Source organism: Colletotrichum costaricense, assembly GCF_030867565.1.
Source record: "Colletotrichum costaricense strain IMI 309622 chromosome Unknown Scaffold_20.1, whole genome shotgun sequence".
Classification (NCBI taxonomy): Eukaryota; Fungi; Ascomycota; class Sordariomycetes; order Glomerellales; family Glomerellaceae; genus Colletotrichum; species Colletotrichum costaricense.
The window spans coordinates 177,217-198,262 of record NW_026848249.1 but is presented as its reverse complement, the minus strand read 5'-3'; the positions used below and the strand labels follow the sequence as shown (position 1 = coordinate 198,262).

The 21,046-nt window shown below is 51.0% G+C and overlaps 7 protein-coding genes across 7 annotated transcripts; 2 read left to right on the top strand and 5 right to left on the bottom strand.

Moving 5' to 3' along the window:
* Window positions 1–1,000: 1,000 nt before the first annotated feature.
* CCOS01_14231 (uncharacterized protein) lies at window positions 1,001–1,921 on the top strand (the record flags this gene model as incomplete). Its single annotated transcript, XM_060462375.1, has 2 exons — window positions 1,001–1,251; window positions 1,705–1,921. 2 exons carry the CDS (start codon window positions 1,001–1,003, stop codon window positions 1,919–1,921), a joined length of 468 nt encoding a protein of 155 aa, XP_060306860.1.
* A 2,857-nt stretch (window positions 1,922–4,778) lies between these two features.
* On the bottom strand, window positions 4,779–5,261 carry CCOS01_14230 (uncharacterized protein; the record flags this gene model as incomplete). The annotated part of the gene is made up of 1 exon (XM_060462374.1): window positions 4,779–5,261. One exon carries the CDS (start codon window positions 5,259–5,261, stop codon window positions 4,779–4,781), a length of 483 nt encoding a protein of 160 aa, XP_060306859.1.
* Window positions 5,262–6,194: 933 nt separating this feature from the next.
* CCOS01_14229 (fasciclin domain-containing protein) lies at window positions 6,195–7,566 on the bottom strand (the record flags this gene model as incomplete). Its single annotated transcript, XM_060462373.1, has 3 exons — window positions 6,195–7,193; window positions 7,285–7,356; window positions 7,426–7,566. 3 exons carry the CDS (start codon window positions 7,564–7,566, stop codon window positions 6,195–6,197), a joined length of 1,212 nt encoding a protein of 403 aa, XP_060306858.1.
* A 4,126-nt stretch (window positions 7,567–11,692) lies between these two features.
* CCOS01_14228 (uncharacterized protein) lies at window positions 11,693–12,214 on the bottom strand (the record flags this gene model as incomplete). Its single annotated transcript, XM_060462372.1, has 2 exons — window positions 11,693–11,926; window positions 12,020–12,214. The coding sequence occupies 2 exons, from the start codon at window positions 12,212–12,214 to the stop codon at window positions 11,693–11,695; spliced, it is 429 nt and encodes a 142-aa protein (XP_060306857.1).
* A 468-nt stretch (window positions 12,215–12,682) lies between these two features.
* On the top strand, window positions 12,683–12,880 carry CCOS01_14227 (uncharacterized protein; the record flags this gene model as incomplete). Its single annotated transcript, XM_060462371.1, has 1 exon — window positions 12,683–12,880. One exon carries the CDS (start codon window positions 12,683–12,685, stop codon window positions 12,878–12,880), a length of 198 nt encoding a protein of 65 aa, XP_060306856.1.
* A 2,860-nt stretch (window positions 12,881–15,740) lies between these two features.
* CCOS01_14226 (RNA recognition domain-containing protein) lies at window positions 15,741–17,031 on the bottom strand (the record flags this gene model as incomplete). Its single annotated transcript, XM_060462370.1, has 2 exons — window positions 15,741–16,541; window positions 16,615–17,031. 2 exons carry the CDS (start codon window positions 17,029–17,031, stop codon window positions 15,741–15,743), a joined length of 1,218 nt encoding a protein of 405 aa, XP_060306855.1.
* A 657-nt stretch (window positions 17,032–17,688) lies between these two features.
* On the bottom strand, window positions 17,689–19,516 carry CCOS01_14225 (membrane transporter; the record flags this gene model as incomplete). Its single annotated transcript, XM_060462369.1, has 3 exons — window positions 17,689–17,752; window positions 17,810–19,181; window positions 19,249–19,516. The coding sequence occupies 3 exons, from the start codon at window positions 19,514–19,516 to the stop codon at window positions 17,689–17,691; spliced, it is 1,704 nt and encodes a 567-aa protein (XP_060306854.1).
* Window positions 19,517–21,046: the final 1,530 nt, after the last annotated feature.

The following is a 21,046-nucleotide window of genomic DNA, read 5'->3' as shown; positions in this document are numbered from 1 at the left end:
GACGGACAAGGCGAAGGAGAGAAGAAAGAAATCCCAGCTGGGCTTGAAGGAAAAAGGCGAGACCGGGGAGGTAAATGGCAAGGTCAGGGACTCAGGTCGCCGCCAACAGGAGAAGACGCAGGCAGATCAAAGGCGCTCTTGCTCCTCCTGGGCGAGCTAAGATGAGGAAGGCCAAGTGCGATTCGGGTACCTCTGCCAATGTACTTTTTTGCCCATTCTGCTCCTTTTGCTCATTTTGGGAGGTATGACCTTTGACAGTGCTTATCTCACCCCTTTTGGCTTACTTCATACAGTACGAAGGATTGCTCACATCGGCGCTTGACCCGTTGCCTTACAGTGGAGGTTCAGTCGTCGAGACCCCTAATTCAGCAACGGTGGAAATCATCAACCGGGTCTGCGCACTGTACGTACCGAAGTCCTTTTCCTTCTCCCACGTTTGCACGCACACCCCTCAGCAGTCTTTTTTCGTCGCGTCTTCTTGCTCCTCTCTTCCTCCCATCTTCTTCTTCTTCTGCCTCTCCACGTACCACCCCCGGCACCCCTCCTCGATCGCCTTTCAGCTTGTCCACCTCCTGTCGTTAACTTTGGATCCGGTCTTTTGCTAGTTCGGACGGGGCCGCATTTGTTTCTTTCACAAACGCCTCGACGACGACAATCCTCGTTTGTTTCTTCGGCCTCCCCATCGCCCTCACCTCGATCAATCCAGACCTGAAGCACTCCACTCCCGCTTCGTCTGGTCTGGCCTCGCCGTTTGTCCAATATTACCACCCAAGATAGTCCTGACACGCACCAAGGGCTCCATCACCCACCAAACCTAAGTATGCATCTCGGCGCTTCTAATTCAGCTCTCGCCATGTACGCCGCCTTGTACGGAGCAGACCTCGCAAGAATAGTCAAGGATCACTATCTCATCATGCCCTCCGGCACAGCAACTACGGCCACCACGAAACCTCACTAGTGAAACACTGCAGAACGCTTCACCTTCAGCCCTGAGCATATAATGGCAACATCGCAAGTACCGACTGCTCTCGGTCTCCCTCAGTCTCCGCCTGCCAGCAGCACCCCTTGGCCCTTGCCTGGCCCGCTTCCCGTCTTGCCGTCGTTACCTTGCTTCCTCGGGCGGGTTGGTTCCAGCTCCCTATGCTTCTCGGGGCACTGCCCACCAAAGAGCAGCAACTGTATCCGCTGTGTACGCATGTGGCCAGGAAAAGCAGCAAGAGATTTGCCCATGCGGCTTGTTCTGGTGCGCTCGTTAGCTCGGTGGCGTGCATGCATCGGCCAGTTCACTCAACGATGCCCTTGTACCTGCATTAAAGCCCCTGTCTGCTCTTCTGCTAGTACCCTGGTCCTTGATGTGGTCGCTGGTCGGACGAAAAAGACACGATAAGGGATGCTGCCTATTCGGTACTAGTTCCAATAGCGCGCGACAGTATCGAGCCGGTCTGTCATGGCCCGTCTTGGCCCCCTCCTGGCCTCCCTACCGCAATTTCCACCGTCACGTCAAGACCGTCGCCGTCGTGTCGCGATGGCGTCAAAGCTCAACTCGAACCATCTCCTATCCAGGTGCCAGACACAGACTCGGTCAGCGTCCAAAGGCCCACCGCGCGCCTGTTGTCTTGGCTTACGGCATCTCATCAACAGCCATTGTCCTGGCCCCAATACGAGACTGAGGAAACAACCTTCAGCTGAAGTAAGGTAGTGTAGGCCTCCCGGGGCCAAAGCCAAAGCACACAGCAGCTCAGTGTCAAAGAGCTGCAGAATATCGGACGATGATTTCCTTGCATTGCTTACACCATTTGGTGGCAGTGGGTTGACTAACCAGGTGAATCATACATTCAACTCACTCAAAACATCTTCGAGATTTGACAACATCAACACTGGCCCAGAGGCCTTCTACAATGAGATCAAGGATACAACATAAACGATACCCTTGCCCTTTCCCATGGAGCAGTTTAGTCTGAGTACCTTGTTATCAAAGAAAGTTAATTCTTTCTAAGTCACAAGTATAAAAATACAGTTTTAATAAAATAATATAGTACCTACTTAGTATTTAAATTAAAATATTTTTTAAGCTTATTATAAAAAAAAGATAATTATATTACTAACTACTTATTATTAAAGTTTATAAGTAGTATTATAGTTTTAATTATTATAATTTTAATTATAATAGCTTTGTTTATAATAAGTAAAAAGTCTAATTATAAGTCCTTTAAAAACCTTTTATTAAGAGCTATAAGAGCTTCTAAGTTAAGTTAAAATACTTACTAAGATATTAATAACTAAACTAACCCTACGATAATAACTTTAATAAAAAACTTAAAAAAAAATATTAAAGTCCTTATTATTATTAAGTATAATTTATAAAGTATAATAACGTAGTTATAAAATATTATTAATATATTTTATATTAAAAAGGGTATTATTAATATTAATAAAATAAATAAGGCTATATTAATATAGTACCTTAGCTTTTTTTTATAGCTTAAGAATAATTACTTTAAATAATATTAAAAATTTATTAAAAAGCTCTCTTAAGTATTTTAATATATTTATTACTATTTTTATAATAATAAAACTCTTAGTATTTATATATAAAAATAAATTACTTATTTTTAAATAATAATATTAGCTTATTAATAAGCTATTAAAACTACGATTTTAATAATTTTTTAATAAAAAAGAGGGTAAAATAAAAAAAAGGATAGGTAATTTATAAAAAGGGTTAAGGTTAAATAGTATAAAATTCGAGGGTAGGGTAGCGTTTATATATATTATAGTAATCCTTTAGTAATATAAAACAATAGAGTTAAATAGTAGGAGCAGTTTAGTCGTGCTCTGTTCTAGCAGCTCGGACGATCCGCCTTAGAACTGAGTTCGACAATCGGCAAGGAGTGTGCTTCTAGCTCCCCGATGCTTCCCAAGGGTGGCGAGTAGCAACTGAGGTCAACATGTTGATCGCGGCTTCGAGAGTTCTTGTCCCGGCCCCGCCGTCGGATGCTTCATGACACTTCCAACTCTGAGCTCCAGTATCCTTGGTTCTATCCCTACGCTAGAGAATTCCATTGGGCCCATCCTCGGAAGATCGACGCCTCCGGGACGGACCCCCGCGAAGCGGCGGGTGTCTTTGTTTGTCTCGTTAATACAACCTTGCCTTTTATGGTGACCCGATAAACCCAACTCGGGAGCGCTGCCTTTGTCGGTGTCAAGATATGGCAAGCCATCTCCAAACCGATACAATGACAGCTGTTCAGCCTCAGTTTCTATAACGCACATTTATCACGTTCAGGGCTCTTGCCGGTTATCTTGCAGGGAGACACCTGCAATGCAAGTGTAGTCGGCGCGTTGGCAGGCCTCAGACAAGCAAGAGGGCCGATTACACTGCATTCAGCATGCGTTAGCGTCTCAATATCGGCCAGCCGAGCTGATGTTGCTCTTCTGTCACAGTACGGCAATCCTTCAGGAGACCATGGACAGAATTTTATGGCCCCCTCATTCGTCGAATTAGATCATGGCCATCACCTTAGGCTTCGTCCATCGAAATTCAACGGGCGTATGTTCCGTCGGGCTTTTCCTTTTCGTAGGGACTTATCTCGTGCGGCAGCACTCCCCAACTGAACCCGTTCCGCGGAGTCGGGATGTCTTAATGCTTTGGTTACAGTACATGAGTTGAGCTATCGTCACGTGGCTTGTAAGTGGCACGCTGTGGAACTACCACTGCCGAATCAGCACGTCAAGCCATACTATGCTGTGCGATAACCTATTGCTTGCCTGTCGATAGGATGTTGCGCGGGCTTCAGCACGTCCATCACAGGACTACTCGAACTGACATACTGCCATTCATTCTGAACATGTTTGTGTTTTGCCACACACCTCAAGAAGCTTTGTCGACGTTGCATCGGAGTCTGACGCTTGAAGGTCTCGCAGCGCAATGAGCCCATGAGCATGTCGTTCAAGCCGTTGGTGTGGTGGCTGGACGAGCCAGTCAGTCGCCGTACAAGCTCATCAACCCCGCCTTTTGCAGGCCGAAATGGCTGCCCCTCCTTCTCGTGTTCTACGTTGGCTTCGATTCCACCCGGCCAGTCAGACTTGCAGCTCGCCTAACCGGTTATTTTAGGAAGAAAAAGGCGCCTGCATCGAGAAGGGAAAGGAACCCCTACCCTCCCGACGCCTCCCCCTCTGCCCACCACGTCAATCTGCGCAAGTCTCGCATTGGGGTTGGCTTAGAGCTGGTGACCTGTGGTCCAATCGAGCTGACTTCGCAGCTCGTAAGTCTGGCCGTTGTGCCGTTATCTTGGGGGGGGGGGGGCAGAATGCCAGCCAGAACGTATGTTTCAGTTGAGGCAACGGCCGGAGGAGCAACGTGCCATCGTCCCCATCCAACCTTTGTGTTTGTAAGATTGTCTGCTTGTATTCAATTGTCGATGATAGCCGGTTTTGTGCGGCTGATGCGTTGTTATCGAGAGGCATACGATTTGTTGGGTGGTTGACCCAGGCTAAGTCATCTGCAGCTGTGCCAAGGCAGAAATTGTCCTTTTGGTCGACAGCAACCCTACATAGATGAGTAGCTTTTGGTTACTGCAGGCAGAACAGGGGACTCTGCATGCAATGCATTGACTCTCTACAGGAGGGCTAGAGCGACGAAAGGCCCAGATCCTGGGCGAGCTGGACAGTTGGGCGTGCATTCTTGTGGCTTTGCCACGCCCGAAGCAGGGTCTCTCGCAGTTCCCGGTGATCTGACAGATGCTGGCGTTCCGGGTATGTGCTGGCCGGTTGACAATCTAGTGTGGTGAGATGTAGGCATGTGGCGGTGGCCTTGAGTTGCTGCGATGAGGTTGTGCCAGTGTCAGTTGTCTTATGGGGAGTACCGCTCGATAAGTATTTGCCCTCAAAGATGCAGTTGGCAAGGTGCACAATGAATCGAGACGAGCTTGGCGTACATTGAACGCTTGGATTGCCGCCAATGGAGTTATGGCTTCGGTTTTGAGCCTCATAGCCCGTAAGGCTGACTGTCGCAAGGTCTCATCTGCCTCGCTGTAGCCCGAATAATTCGAAAGACGGTATATCGAAATCAGCAGTCTTGGACTGCTGATGATGCAGGGCTGATATATTACATGCAAAAGCTTATTGCTAGATACGGTACAGATGAAGCTGTGAAGTACCGTCATACAATGTACACACAGTGTTGTTATCCTCCGGTTTCTTCGGGATACAACATCTCGTCGTGTGTCACATAAGTTCGTGCGTGTTCTGGAGTCATTCATTCTGTCAAGACCGTCTCGTAAGTCAGAGACTAGCCATGGAACATAGATGAACGTCGGATATTGCAATGAATGATATCATCAAGACTAAGTAAAGCGTGCCTGTCTATTGCACAGAGCTAGTTCCGGGTATGTGTAATATTCTTCGCTGTCCAAAGAGTCCATCTTGTAGTCCTATCCAGTACGTGAGAGTTCGGAGACGAGATGATTGAGGCGATCCGGGAGTTTGTACTCGAGTTAGTAAGTAGTCGTATCAGCAATACATAGATGGCAAGGCAGTCACTGTCCATTCATAAAGGAAACGTATTGAAAGTAAGCCTACTGTACGATAAGTCTGGGTTGGATTGAAGGGCTATAAGCCAGAAGTCAAGTTTAGCGAAGCCTTTTTTTCCCACCTTCTGATACATGTAGACTAGTCCGGTCTTGAAGTTCGAAAGCGTCTAGAGACTAGCAGACAGTGGTTATCAATATTGGAAATGGAACTTTACCTGGACAACAAACTTCATCTAGTTGAGTTACCAGCAACTTGGCGTGCCGGAAAACGCCGTGAATATCGTGGGCCAAGTACTCCGGATCAAAGATGCAATCAACCCAGATTTGGCTCTGGGGTATCAAGGTAACTTGACAATACAGCAGACAGACATTGATAGAATGTGGAAGAAGCGATCAGTTCTACTGGAAGTGAAATCTAAAACTTCTCGCTGTCACTATCAATATATCGCACCTTACAATGTCTTCACTTTTTGATTATCAAAAGAGGTCGTAACCACAATTACCTTGTCACTCACTGCAGAACACATTGGCTAAATGATCAAACATGAAATCAGGCCCATGAAGCTGTTATTCAGTACTAAATATTAAGGTATTTTATCTAATACGGCGGTATAGTCGTCTCACGCTCCCTTGTCCAACCAGCCGGGTCCAACAAACCAAAGTCTAGGCCAACGCGGCAAGTCCCGCAAGCAGAGCCGCACCAGCAGCCACACCGGTTCGCACCGCCGCACCGGGGCTAGTCGTAGTCCTAACCCCCATCGTAGAAGACCGCGTTGAAGCCACCGTAGGACTGGCAGTCGTTGTCACAGGACAGCTGACGGTACAGGGAATCGCCGTCGTGAACGGCAGCCCGGACGCCGAGCTCTCGGGGTAAGCCGGCGCCTGGGTGGCAGCGCTGGGGTTCGGCGTCATGGACGGGGCGTCTGGGTTCAGCACATTGTCGATGATGTGCATGATGCCGTTAGCGACGAGGATGTCCGGCTGGATGATCTGCGCCGAGTTGAGGAAGAGGTTGTTGCCGGACCGGATGACGCTTATGTCCTCTGTTGCGAGGGTGGTGAGGTTGGTGCCGTTTTTCAGGTCCGAGGAGGCTAGGACTCGACCGGGGACGACGTGGTAGTTTAGGAACTTCTTCAAAGCGGTTTCGTCTAGGCTATTCAGGGAGCCAGCGACGCGTTGGAAGGCCTCGTTCCGGGGCGCGAAGATTGTGACGTTCTTCTCTTCTGACATCGATGGGATGAGATTGGCGGCGTAGAGTGCGCCGAGAAAGGCCGGGAGTTTGAACGAATCCGTCGTGTTCTCTAGCCTGGCAGGCGGGATCATGAGGTTGTCAACGACTTGGATGAGTCCGCCGGCGAACTTGATGTCCCCCTCGACCTGAGTGGTGCGGATGCCCTCGGACGAGGTGAAGACGATGACGTCGCCCGGCTGCTTGTTGACGAGAACATTTTGTCCGGCGGTTACGTTGGTCCAGGCTTTGTTCAGGAGGAGCGAGGATCGGAGGACTGACGGCCCCGATTCAAGGGCGCCGGTTGAAACTGTGCCTTGAAGGATGTGGTATTCTAGGATGGGGACGGCGATGGAGGCGTCTGATTCATTCCAAATGCCGTTTAGTTGGGTGCCCGGGATGTTATCAAAGGCTGAATTTGACGGCGCAACAATCTGCGAGTTCAATCAGTATTGGTCAGGGAAGTTGAGTGCTGTTTGGGTATGGACCAAGACATGGCAGATGATGAGGTTCATGATAACTTACAGTGACGCCATCATAATTTGGCAGTTTGAGGATAACCTCGGGGTATTTCTGCTGGAAGTTAGACTTGATGGCCTGGCACATGCAGAATTTGCTCGGAAGTGAGAAAAGCTAGGGTGAGTCACTTTGGTGCTCGAGGCTTACCTTGATTAAGTTGTAATATGTAGACAAGTTTGACTGTGACTGAAGAACACTCCCAAGGTCGTCTCCTTGAGCAGCGACAGTCTCAATCAGAAATGAGAGAGCGAACAACCCAGTCTGAACGAGCGCCGATAACATGTTCATAGTCGGCAACAGGGGCAGAGAATACGATGAGGAGTGATGGAAACGACTGAGCTGCTCAAATGAGAGCGGATAGCCTCACTTGATGTCGAGACTTCGCGGCGATGTTCCTCTCACGAAAATACGCACGACGGCAACGCGGCACGGGTCGGAGATCCAAAACCCGATCAGAACGACCGCAGCAATAATGAGAGCATCGAATGAGTCTTTCGGGACGGCCATCGGCCCATAGGAGAAGGGTGAGCCGCTTAAAGAGGCTGTGAGAGGCCTGCTGCTCGACCAACGGCGGTTACCCTAAACCCTGGGCTGCGGGTAATATCGACGAGCCCCTGGGAAGGATCGTCTCTTCTGCATTGAACTGGGGGCTTAGGGCGGTGCCGCGACACCGGGAGAAGCTTCTTGGCAGAAAGCCACCGGGAGAAACAGAGAGAAAGATGTTTACTACTGTTACAATGTAATTGATCCCAGGGCGTGGTTGAGATTTGTGTCTTGCTAGCTGGATCAGCTCACAGAAACATGTACTATACAGTGCGTCAGTTGCAGACTGCTTGACGCAGAAGTTGGGAGGAAGTTTGGATTGATTTGTGTCGACACTCGATTTGGGCATGTCAATGTCAGCACCGTTCAACATAAGACGAATTTTGCTGGGATATTCGGAAATAGGCATGCCAGAGATGGCTATGTTGTCCGAGAAAGAGGCCAAACAAGATTTGCTTACTTACTTACCAGTGACCGTTACACGTTCGCAATTGATCTGCCGACAGTCCTCTACAGACTCCTAGTCGACAAGGCCCCCGGCAAATAACAACATCGCGCTTGAGGCTCGAGAGATAGCGAGCGGAAACCGGCAACATGGAGCATAGGAGGCCCAGCAGTGCTAGATTGCCAGCCAACCAACCGCCCAAGGGCGAGGGAGAAACCCCATGTTACACGTCCACACGTCTCCCATGCAGGGCTGCATGTGAAAGTGACACGGCCAAGAGGAAATAAGAAAGGATTGGCAGACAGAGAGGGTGGCATTTGCCCACGTTCCCGGTCCAGCTCACCAGCCACCCCAATGCGCCCTCTTGATAAGGTAAAACAGCGGTTGCTTCTTGCGGTGACATTGTCATTCGAGGACGCTTTTTGGGGGGCTGAAGCTGTCGCGTGGTGGACTGGACAACGCTGTGCTTTGAGTCCGGCTCGCAAGCTGTGCAGTTTACTGAGAAACACATCACTTTGCGGGTCTCACCATGTGTCTCAGCTGGATCAGCTTTTGAAATACAAGGTTAAGTTGAATAGAGTCTGACTTGGGATGTGGTCTTCGCTCGCCTGTAGCACCGCCTGCCCTTCTCAACGAAATGCGGACGTGCAGCAACTCGCGAGCGCTCCATAGAATCTGGGAGTGATTCCCGCTGATCTGCCATTTTGACCAAGAAATCTCTAGCGCCTTATCAAAAACTGTGATACGAGCTTCCTCACCTTCCTGGCCAAATTCGAGACACTGCGCGTACGACAAGGTAGCGCATCCGGTAATGGGATCAGAAAGCCAGTTTGCCTTGGCCAAGGTTGCACCTTTTGCGTCCTCTTTCCCCCCTCCCCCTCCTCAACACGAGCTGCAGTGCAGGATAGCGTGGATCGCGACGACCACTGAAATTGGAGGTTCGGCAACAGGCGGCCGCTGCAGAAGCACCTCGCGAATCCCAGTCGGGAGCATCGCATCTGCGGTCTGCCACGGGAACACGAGATGCAAGTTGAATGCCAGGCCCCCTCCCCCCCTTGCCCTGTTGCGCCCTGCCCAGCATTTCTTTACAGGGGTCATTGATGGCGTGTTCCCGCGGCGCCCGTGCTCTCGAGTCTCTGTCTTGATCAGCACTCTCCCTGCCGGAAGCGATGAGTTGCCTGAGACTGCGATAGTTTTCACGTGGTCGGACATTCATGTGGTGATTGCTTGCTTTGCAATGGGGATTCCATGAGTCGGCGACAACAGACGATGATCAAGGGCAGGGTGGAGCAACATCAATCAAGTAACAAGCACTATCAATTTGAGGCAGCTGGACCAATAGTGGTTCAATGAGAGGTTGGCCTCCACCATTAGCTTTAAATGGGACTTCGTTCCTCAATGATATGTGACTTCTTTGATAGGTTGAGGAAAGGATTCAGTGATCCCAACGTTGACCGATCTCTATGGTGCTTCGGGGACGGCGAGCAGCCATCCTCCGCCGGTTCTGCTTCCGGGCCCGACCCACATTTGCCGGCTCTCCGGCCTCGTCGCCTCCGAGTTGCCTCGTTGATCAATGTGAAAATGGGCAGGTTAAACATTTGATATATAGATCCCATCTTGGGTGGCATGACACAACTCTCTAGGCTTCATATGTCTGCTCTCGAGAAGTTTCAGTTCAACGTACTTGGAGCTACTCGCATCACCAGCATACACCAAGAACCATGGGATATGAAGAATCTATTAGATTCACATATGCTACGACTCTACGTGATCACTCTATAAAAGCTCTGCAGCAATGAAGAGTTCGCCAGATCTGCTTCCTTCTCCCTTGAGATCCCATTTAACAACCTATTTGTGAGAGAAGTGTGCTCTATAGTCACTGATATAATGTGAAGAAAAGTGAACGACAATGGGGCTCCATCATCACCGCGTCACGGGAGCCTTGTCAAACTTGATCATGAAGTGAAATGTAGCGATGAATCTCGAGCGGTGTTCCTCATATCCATAGAACGCCATAGGCCTTTCGCCTTAGGCAATGGTCTTGGAATGTTCAGGTTCATTGACTTGTTGAATAAGAGTATTAAGTAGGAGGACTGTGGAACGAGCCCCAGCGTACCTGTTAAGCATTCAAGCAAAACTTTGAAGACGAATGCAACATAATCAGTGTTAGATTGACCTTGTTGAACATTGTAGATTAGACTTGAGGAAGATTAGCTATGCAAGTATGTTCAGCGCGGTGCCGTGTTGTAACCTGATCGATATTCAGCCTTCGATGACTTGTGAGCGGCAAAAAGCAGAACAGCAGCACGAGGATATTGAAATATCATTCTCCTCGTCTAGAACGATATCTCAGCAGAAGTATCGCGGATGTCATGGAGATCTCCCAACCATCATAATGACCATGATGCTGTTTTCCTGGGGCCTGCGAGATGAAAATGGGATAAGTCATGTTGACCTGCTACCGGATAATTACCGAGAAACCAGAATGTGTATTAGAGAAGCGCGTTGTATTTGACTTTTGACCGAATCATATTGAGAATGAAAGAAAATGATGTGAATTCTCCCGAGTCTTGACAGCCGTACGGAGTCGATTTACCTGCCCTCGAGACCCGCGAAAGCGAAACAATATATTGAAACTCACAGGGCCTACCCAGTGCTTAAATGTTACTCAGGCCTGGACTGCAATACATCTCACCTCAATTGCTTTCTGAATCCTGATACAACATCAAAGCCACGAAGCCAGTGGTCCCAATCAGCACTCCTTGATATTGCAGATGGTATTCAATCATTGAGTTGTAAGGTCATGTCTCTTTAGCCCTCAAATATGGCTTAGGCTGAATACTGATTGTCTAGTAGTGACAAGGCCTCCCCTATAAACTCACTGTAGTTGTTCACCATAGCCATGCCGACTCTCTCTCTATCCACGTACCTTAGGTCAATTTGAGCAACCAGTGAGCAAATCTCAAGAGACACAGCCCAAGAGAGGGCTAACGGCACCCAGATTCCCATAGGATAAGGACATCCTTCACCTCGGATCACTTAGAACATATCACAAAGCAGGATGGAGAGATTGTTTGAGCTCCATGTTGATAAGTGTATTGACTACATGGACGTCCGTTTCTCTATTACTTAAAAAGCGAATGCTACCCAATACCGTAGATGCCTGCTACCGAATAGAGAAAAAAGAGACCGTTGAACGACTGCTTAATGATATGCGGATGATGCGTTTTCTCTTCGCAGAGAATGCAAGTCTAGTGTATGCTTTGCGAGTGTACTGGCCCCCGTGTTGATGTTTTCATGCCGGGGGCGTGAAACGGGGACAAAAGAAAGGGAACAAAGGACATGATGAGAATTGTAGAAACTAGGAATGAAGATCCGAGTTGAGCCGAAGAAAGAGTCGCCAAGATACAGAGGTATAAGCAGCCATCAAGACGACGGCTTAGCAGGATCCTGAGACCCCGGCGGCTGCAGTGCTGAAGACCCGCATTTGGTAGCCGGATCCTGAACGGAGCACCCAGGCAGTTCAAAGGGTCCCGCGGTAGTCTTCGAGTCTCCATTGACAGCCGAGGAGAATTCGCCGCCCTTCTTCTGACCGGAAGTAGCCGTCGCCGTCTTCTTTCCGCTCTTCTCCTCCCCAACGGGTGCTTTCACGAACAACATCTTGCACGTATCGGTGTAGACCAGAGAGTCTTAAGCTAATTGTCGTGGCCGTACTAGTCTCCCAGTTTAGGGACTGTTTGGGGGCGTAGGCACGTTTGGCCAAGGGGTAGGTCCACGGGGACCGCCGCCGGGTGGTGTAGGAGGAGGATCGGGAAAGGTAATTGGGTAGATGCCCAAGCCCTCGTATGGAATGTTTGTTGGTACGTGGATCTCTTCAAAGTCTTCGTCAGAAATGTGTGTTGGTACGTTGATCTTGTCAAAGATGTTTGAGTATATCGGGGACAACATTGTTGCGATGTGTGCCTCTCTAGACGAGTAGTTTTATAGTGTGGCCTTGTTGGAGTTGTTCAGGATTTGGGGTCCAATTATGATCAAGTTGGTGAATAAGAGGTATCAAAGACGGTGTGTTCAGTGAATGATGAAGTGACTGATCAGTGTTTTCTGGGAGTCTTGCTAGGAGTGGTTGAGGGTTGTGGTGATAGAGTTCTGCCATCTGAGACATCCAGACCAGATGCCAGCCGCCTCCTATATACGTCTTCATGAACCCTCCATGAGGCTCTGCCTGTACACCAAGACATATGGACCCTCCACAACGTTGAACATTGCCCAGCTAGTCCATTGAACATGTCTATACCTCCGACACCATGTCCCCAAAGACATCCAAACGGCAACTGACCTGGCGCTTAGCGCGAAGATTACTGCCTTGTGTGACACGACAACCAGAGCTCATCTGCTAAATATCGCGTGTGACAAGGGATGGAAGGGGGTATTGCGAAAGGATACATCAACTTTGTACTCCCTTCCCGTAAGGATCTCAAGCCGCTTCTGGCAAGGCAAGTCGAAGCACATACAGCCTACCGGTCAGGCTCCCAGAAACCGGGAACGACCAACCAGATTCGGCATAAGGCTCCCAAGAGAGTGGGTAGGAAGGGCGCCCCCGCGGGCAAGGAATAGGCAAACATGGCTGTGAAGGGGTGGATGGACATCCTACTCCAAGATGAGTGCGGCAGGGGTCGGGTAAAGTGTGTGACAGTCAACAGCGTGAGATGCCAACGGCGAACGTGGGATTATGCCTCGTTGGAAGCAGCTGTGTAATCAGTCGAGCCAGGCAACAAATCGTCAAACGGCCGGCCGATGGCATGAATGCGTCGGAGACCTGTTGTTCAACGAACTGTCAGTCGCCCGGTACAATGCCCAGCAGTACCGAAGAGTATTTCTGGACTTGCTGCCTGGTCGTCACTCGCCGACTGAGGGGGGGGTGGTAAGAGTCCCGCCGAGGTGGTCCGTCATGTGAGCAACGACGACGTCCTCCGGTTCTTGGTTCCGGACTGCAGGTATGTCGGGGCCGGCCGAGCGAACAAGTCAGAACACGTAAGTTGAGCAGAACAAAAGGCCTTGGGCCACACTGAGAGGCTAAGAAACAGCCCCCATCTGGGAGGCTTGGGGATAGAAAGACGATGAACGCGGGGCCACTTAGCCGGGTGTGGTGTGGCTCGCGCGGATTTTGTCCAATCTACATCCAAAGAATTTGATATTCCAAGATAGGGTGTGGAGGGTAGGCGAAATGAGACATGGCCACGCTGATACTGGGACAAAATGAGCACCCGGGGGGTAGACGAGAGGCCCAAGATGTACAGGACGTAAGCAAGCAGTTGACGCGAAGGACGCAGTGCGTACGTTTTTCCGGTCTAGCGCAGAGCCGACGGGGCGGATTTGGCCACACCCACATCCCACGTTGTTCCATGCTTTGCACCCAGCAGGCTGGAGCAGGGCGAGGGTGTAAGTCCATAGGGCTGAAGGATGCTGAGGCTTTGTCAACCGTTGAACGACGACGTTGTACAAACTCTATGAAGTGCTGGATCGTGGCCGAGAACGATCTCTTGCATTTACGGCGTTTCAGTCTCGATCAGCCTGGTGGATCATGAGACCCAGTGTTATAAGGCAGTCGACTAGGTCAAGACGCGTTCGTTTGACCTCTTTGGTCTGTTTAGCTCAGCTTAGCTTTCTCCTAAGTGAGCGATGTGGGGGATTTGACTGGGGTAAGGGACAGTCGCCAAACTCACAACGAGGGAACTCCCCTCTGCGCCGCTTCCAATGCTTGGCTTGCTGCCACGCAAGTGTGGACTGCGGCATATTGAACATGCCGTAAGACGACTGAAAGCAAGTTTCTTGAGTCAGAAAGAGACTTCACTTGTCGAAATCGCGGGTGAGCCATGGCGAGTAGGGTGTTACTGTCGGCCGCCCCGGCCTTAAACCCCCTGCTGCAGAATTGTTGCAGCCCTTTGATGTGGTGATAGAGCAACAGTAGGTAATAGAGCAGGGCTACCCTAGAGCCGAGACATAATCACCTTGTACCTGGCTGCCGGTTCTGATGTTGCTGCCGCCGCCGCCGGTGTTTCGTTTGGGTGAACCGGCCAGGTGGTTGTGAAGCATCAGGCTGGCGGGGGGTGCGGAGTTATTGGTGTGATGCCTGCGTGAACGACGAGTTCTCAGGGGCCACTGCCCCTCATCCCAGTATCGGGGTCAGCTTGAACAGCCTACGATTGGCTCTGACAGCTACCATGACGACTTGCATGTTGCGTGGGTCTCTTCAGTGCCAAATGAGGGTGCGTGTTCAGATATGTTGTCAGCGTGCCCGAAACCAAGCACATGGAGTTTGTGTAACCCGAAAGATGAAGAATCTCTGTCAACCGTCGTACACTTGTGGTGGCCCCAAGGTACTGTGCATATTCTTTCCAGATAGTCCACAAGGTGATATCCGAAATAATAGCATTCGGTGTCGTGCCGTCAGTTCCTCCACTTCGGCGTAAGCAACCGCACGGCTTGGTCAGAAAGAGTCGAAGTGGCCAAACGCTGCCTATTGCCCCGATGTCGATTCGCTCTGTGGGAGTCAAAAATAAACATGGAAGCTGACTCAACATCGAATCGCTGTGAAAGGCGTCATGGACGTAGGCAACATCTGTTGATCTGCATCTCATGAAATGTCAGTCGGGCGGAGACCAAGATAGGCGTGTTCTGTGAGGTTGTGTAAGCTCACATGATACCAAATCGAGCCCGAACCGCATCCACCTTCTCCGCCCGAGAGTACACTCAGTCGCGACCGCCGAAGCAGAACTCGGACAGGTTTCGCCCTTGCTTAGACTTGGTGACTCTTTGAGATGACCGGGAACTTCGTCGAAAGCGCAGGAACCTTTGAGAACCGTGATGTATCGCGGGAACGGCCGGCAAGACTCCACAGCATTGCACTCATCGGGTTGGCTCTATCGGCTGAAGGATTGCGGCAAAGGCAAAAAGCACCGAAATAGGACTGACCGATCTTCGAACTACGCCCTCCTATTCGCCATAATACCATCCAATCAGCCTGCTCAGACCAACCGAAATAAATAAATCATGTTGCCAGTTTGCAATATACGAAGCTCCGGCGTAAGCCCACACGCAACGCTTAATCCACGCGCGAGGTTGTCACTTGACAATCGCAGGCTTTTTTGATTAGTGATCAGGTGTGGTTTAGCTCTGCGAGCCGAGAATGTCAAAATACACAGTGGATTCCGCGTGCAAGGCAGATTCGTGGCATCGAGTCACCAGTCGAGGTAGGGCGTGAAACATGTGTGAAGATCCAGCAATCTAAGCATTTGTCTACGCATTATTAGCTGAGAATACGTGCAGGCATAATCAGGTCTTACGGGTTGACTGAAATGCCCACGCCCGCCGCCCGCCTTAGGGTATCCCAGCCGACTTTTCCTCGTTCCTCATAACGCCTGAAAGAGAAATCACAAACCAAACCCATTTCGCCCAGTGGCGCTCCAAATTTGACTCATCTGTACCCACGGCCACCGCCGCCGCCGCCGCCGCGACCGCCACGATCACGACTACGGCTCGGGGACCGGGATCGACGGCTATCGTAGCTATCGTAGCTGTCTCGACTCGGGCTCCTTCTTCGGCGGTTGCGGTCGTTACCGCGTGCACCTCCTCCACGTCTCGGGGGTGGTGATGGAGACCGAGAGTATGATCTTGAACGGCTTCGGTATCTACTTCCACCACCGCCTCTGGACGGAGGAGCAGCGACGGGAGACCGGCTTGGGGAACGCGAAAGCGATCGAGGCCGGTAGGTGTCTGATCTGGGGCCAAAGCGACCCTGAGGTGGTGATGCACCCCGTCGGGGACCGTTCTGGCCGAAAGGGCCGGGTCCGCCTCCTCCACCACCGTGGAATCCGCCCTGAGCTCTTCCCCCTCGGCCGCCTCTAGCATCGGAGCCTCCGCCACGTCGAGCAGCTGGAGGTGCTGGGGACATCTTGCGCCGGGGAAGGACGATTGAAACGTTGATTACCGCGCCATCAAGCTGTGCCTCATGCATGTGGGCAATAGCATCCTCGGCATCGGCCTCGGTATCGTATAGGATGTAAGCAGTGCCGCGGTTAGTGCCGTCTGGAGGAGAAGGAATGTCAGCCTCATGTAGCAGGGATCCATTTGGAGGCCGTTCAAGTCGACCCTGTGAGGACAGATACTGACGAGTTCTATTAATGGGCAGGTCAAGATCCTTGATGTGCCCAAATTGGCCAAAGATCTCCTCCAAATGGGCTTCATTGATATTCTTGGTCAATCGCTCGACAACAATCTAATTCAATGCAGAGTCAGCAGCTTGAAAAATGACAGCGCGAGTGATTCATAGAGCGAGAAGATCAATTTACCTTGGTGCTTCTGATAGCAGGACTAGCGCTTCTTCCACGGCTCCGGCTGCGGCTTCCGCTTCTCTGCCTGCCATTTCGTCGCGGCGTGGGAGATCGGGAACGCGACGGAGATCGCGAATCGTACGTATGACGACGGACTGGGGAGCGAGACCGGTCTGACAGCGGTGTCAATGACCGAGAATGGTCGCGGTAGCGGTCGCGAGAGAGCGATCTTGTTCGGGACGCCATGGTTGCTTGTTTTGGGACAAAAGCTTGGTTGACAGGTTGGCGAAATTGACCAAGGCGTCGCAAACCGCGACCCTCTTTCCTGTCGTGCCAGGACTGACGTGTGATCACGTGATATATGTGGATCCATACCAAGGTGGCAGGCACGCGCCTCGGTGGGGTTCGGTCAACGGGCAACTGCGGTTCAGTCATTTTACTTATAAAGGCATCTAGATGCGGAAGATGAAGGTAGACAACATCGGTTCAACATACCTTACTCTATTTGAGATTGTGGTGCCGGCGTGGCTCTAGATCGGCCGAACCGCAATATGCCTTCGCCTTGCCTTATTCTTTAACATTTAAGTCATATTCTCTGATTTGGCTCTTTTTAAGGCCTCCTCGAGGTATTAATCTGTGTCTGCCGCTATAATTCTTACGCGGTATTGAGTGTCCGAAACGAGGATGAGACTTATGAAAGCGAGTGATTTGTATTGAAATCAATCCGTATCGAACATCATGTCCAGGTCATAGTGTGGAGGCAGATAATCAGGAGGAAGTTCCATGATAATGTACAGATTCCTATTATTACTATGTACACTCGCTGTAACATTGCTAAGCGTCGATGACGCAAACAAGTCCCCTCAAGGACCTGATATCTCAGACTCAGAGTGTACAGCAGTCCACTGCCTCCCAATCCGCTTGTGTCGTGATAATACATGGCAAAGGGCCAATTCATGTTTTGCTTTTGCCCCGAGCCACGTCGTGTCTTGAGGATACCTGAACGCCTCAACCATTTCTGTTGAAATCAACGGCACCATTATATTGCCTATTACCTTGTGCCCTCCAGAACAAAAGAAATCACCAGGGAGCCTATGCAGCCCACTCCACGACCTCCAAAGCGCACATGACGAGCACCAAGGTTGATGGAAGAATCCTACGACACTTGTTAGTATATGCAGAGGAAGAAATCCAGACACATTTGGCTACATACCAGATAACATAGCTCTGGAAGAGGATTCTCGACATGACACTTTCGTAAACCTCGTTGATTTGGCAAATCTGAGCCAGTTGGAGAGCACTCGGGGCGCCGGTCAACAAGAAGCAGACGATGACAAAGATGGGGTCATCCAGAATGCTGACTGGCACGTACTTGGCGAAGACGGCCAGAATAGGGGTCATGATCAAAGTCGGCAGGAGCATGCGGCACACCAAGGATGCGACAAGGAGCTTGGTTCCGATCTGGTCCTCCTCAGGATCCCGCATCTTCTCGCTCTTTTGCGTGTTGCGAGCTAGGTTGGCACCAAGAACAACCAGGATCAAGGGCACAGCGACGCCACCACTGGACTGAACAGCATCCGTGAAACTGTTCTTGATGAAGGATCCCTCTTCGAAAAAGATCTTCTGCAGAGCCGGGACTGAGGCAACAACGACGGCGCTAAGCATGGCCCACAGAGGCGGGTTCATGAACTCCCACAAGAAGTTGTAAAACTTGCCGGCGAAGCGGCTCAGGGCCGAGAGAATCGTCTTGAAGGGGGTCGGCAAACTGTTGTAGACTCTCGCAAAGAAGTTTGATGTCGATTCCTTGGCAGAGGTGACGGCGTTGTTGAAGGCGTTCTTAACGCGGCTAGGGTAGCCTTTAACTCCCTCGGGGATTTCGGGTTCATCCGTGTTACGAATGCGGGGAAAGGACGATATCTCATCGCCACTTCCGTCGAAAACGGGATGGTTACCATTGAGGGGTGCGAGACCGTTGGTCTTCATCGGCTTCTTGGGAAGGTAGTCGTCGTCCTCGTCTTCGGTATCGGCGGGGGAGGCTCTGGATCTGCTAGCAACAGGGGTGCGACCGGCCGGCTCATAGTTGGATAGGTCATCACTCGAGTGACTACGGGAAGTAGCGGTGCCGTCATCGTACTCGGTCAATAGGGGAGCGGTCTCGCGATCTCCCGGGTATTGTCCCTCCTCGACGCGCTCGTCCTGGTACTCGGGGTACTTGTCCTTGGGAGCAAGCAGCACGTGGTAGCCCCAGCTCCAGCGCACCAACTGACCGAGCTGCTGGAAGATCAAGAGGTATAGAATACCACGGGCACCAACCTCGTCATCGTTGTCCCCGGGGATCTTGTCCCAGTGTAGCCCCTTGATAGTTTGCGACAGGGACAAGATCATAGAGATGGGCAGGGAGTTTGAGTTTCCAAAGACTCCCATGGCCGTGACAAAGTTAGTAGCGCGGCGGTTGAAGCCAAAGCCGCGGGCGACGCCGGTAGCGACGAGCCAGGAGACAAGAGTCTGAATGATGAAGATGATGGGGATTACGGCGAGATCGAGGAGCTTGTCGGCATTGAGTTGCGAAGCCAACTTGGTAAAGACTTGTGAACACTGTTAGGAAGGCTACTTGGACACTATCGTGCAGGCGAGGTGGAATTGTAGACATACTAAGGCAAGGCGTGAATAGCATGACATTGAGATTGGCCAAGAACTTTTGCTTTTCAGCATCAAAGTGGCCAAGACGGGCAATGATGTAGCCCGGCAAGCTCACGCACACAACCTCGAGGACAGCCTCGAAGACGAGAAGAACCAAGTTACCCATGGAGGGGTGTGAATCGTGAGGCTTCTTCATGGCCATGAGGGGCATTTCGTATACGTTTTGAGCCATGTCTGCCAGTCGAAACGACGTCGGCGACGTCAAGTATTGTTGGTCCATTCTGGGACGTGGATATTAAAAGAGAGCGCAGAGACGGAGACTGCGGATGTCGAGGTTGAAGGAAGGTTACGGCGGAGATAGAAAGGGCTTCAGGACGGAGGTCCTGAGCGGCCAAAGCTGATGGAAGGTTCTCAAGAGGCTTGGCGCGGCGCGTTGACCTTGTAATCGGGCCCAAGCAGCGCGATGTGAATGTTTCGGATAGCCGGCGATGGGACGGATCGCAACTGAAAGAGTAAGGTACGGTGTTGAAGTCGGTGATCGGGTTTTTCGTTGGATGTCGGGATTATCGGTGGTATGTGTCGGGCCTCCACAGTAGAGTTCGGCCTTTTCCAGAAGTTTGCGACCAAGCTCTCATCCTCTGGCGACAAGAGACATGAGGAAAGTGCGAAAGTAGGTAGTATTAGTGTATTGGTGTCGCTGCTCGTCGTTTGGTAGAGAATCGTTGAGGAAAGGAAGCACGTGCAGGTATCAAGTTGATGGACAAGGTGTGGGAGGGGGAAAAGATGGAAGAAGGGAAAGGCAGAATACAGGTAAAGGTGATGGGTAGAAGGACCGAGAGTTCTCAGCCACAGAAGGGAAGGCACGATGATATGAGGTTGGTCCGAGTGGGTAGATTGATAAAGGAAAGAAAAATACGTAGTCGAGGCGAGCTAATCACGGCGCAAAAAAATGGCGATGGCGGCGTACCAACTGGGCTGGGCTGGGCTGCCCAGGCTGAGGTCGCCAGGGATGAGGGCGGCTCGCAGTGTGCCACTTCAGCGCGACAGCTCACTGTTTGGGAACAGCCCCAGATTCCGTCACCTCTGTTTTTGCCGTTTCTGCCTGCTACGGATACTTTTACTGCCTGTTCTTGTCCAGCTTTACGCAGTAAGGTAAGGTCCAGACTCCCAGGCCACCTCAGACTGGACCGTATCAGTTACGCAGATGGTGCAGCGACGCAACCTTGACACCTTCCCCCCAGTGGGGATGTGCAACACACTCAGCGACAAGCCGCAACCTGGCACACTGGCAGCCACCCACCCACTGCGTAGTGGAAGGCACTAAGGTGACGGACACCTCCCGCTAAGAAACACTTGGCGCCCAATCAGGAGCGCGAATGAGCCCACGATGACGCCGGGCTCCCAGCTTCAGCAGCAACAGCAGCAGGAGCAAGTCTCCATTCTGTGCCTCTGAGCAACTCATGCCGAAACTGAGCTGCCACCACCCTGTTGCTTCCTGCTGGGTCTTGCAACCCGCAAAACTCTGCATGCAAGGCACCCCGGCTATTCTTGCTCCGTTTTAGCAGTACGCTTAATGTGGTAGGCTCCCATCTCCCTCCCTTCCATCTGTGCACTGCCATCTTCTACATACTTGTAGGTATGTATCAAGTTGTTCATCAACTTAACTTCTTCCATTTCTTACAGACCATGCGAGCCCACAAGAGATATTCGAGGGAGGCAGCCGCTGCGTTGTATGTCCTGGTGGCAAAAAGAACACCAAACAGGTCCAACAGGAAGCACATCATCAATATGCACCCAGAAGCAAGCGCCT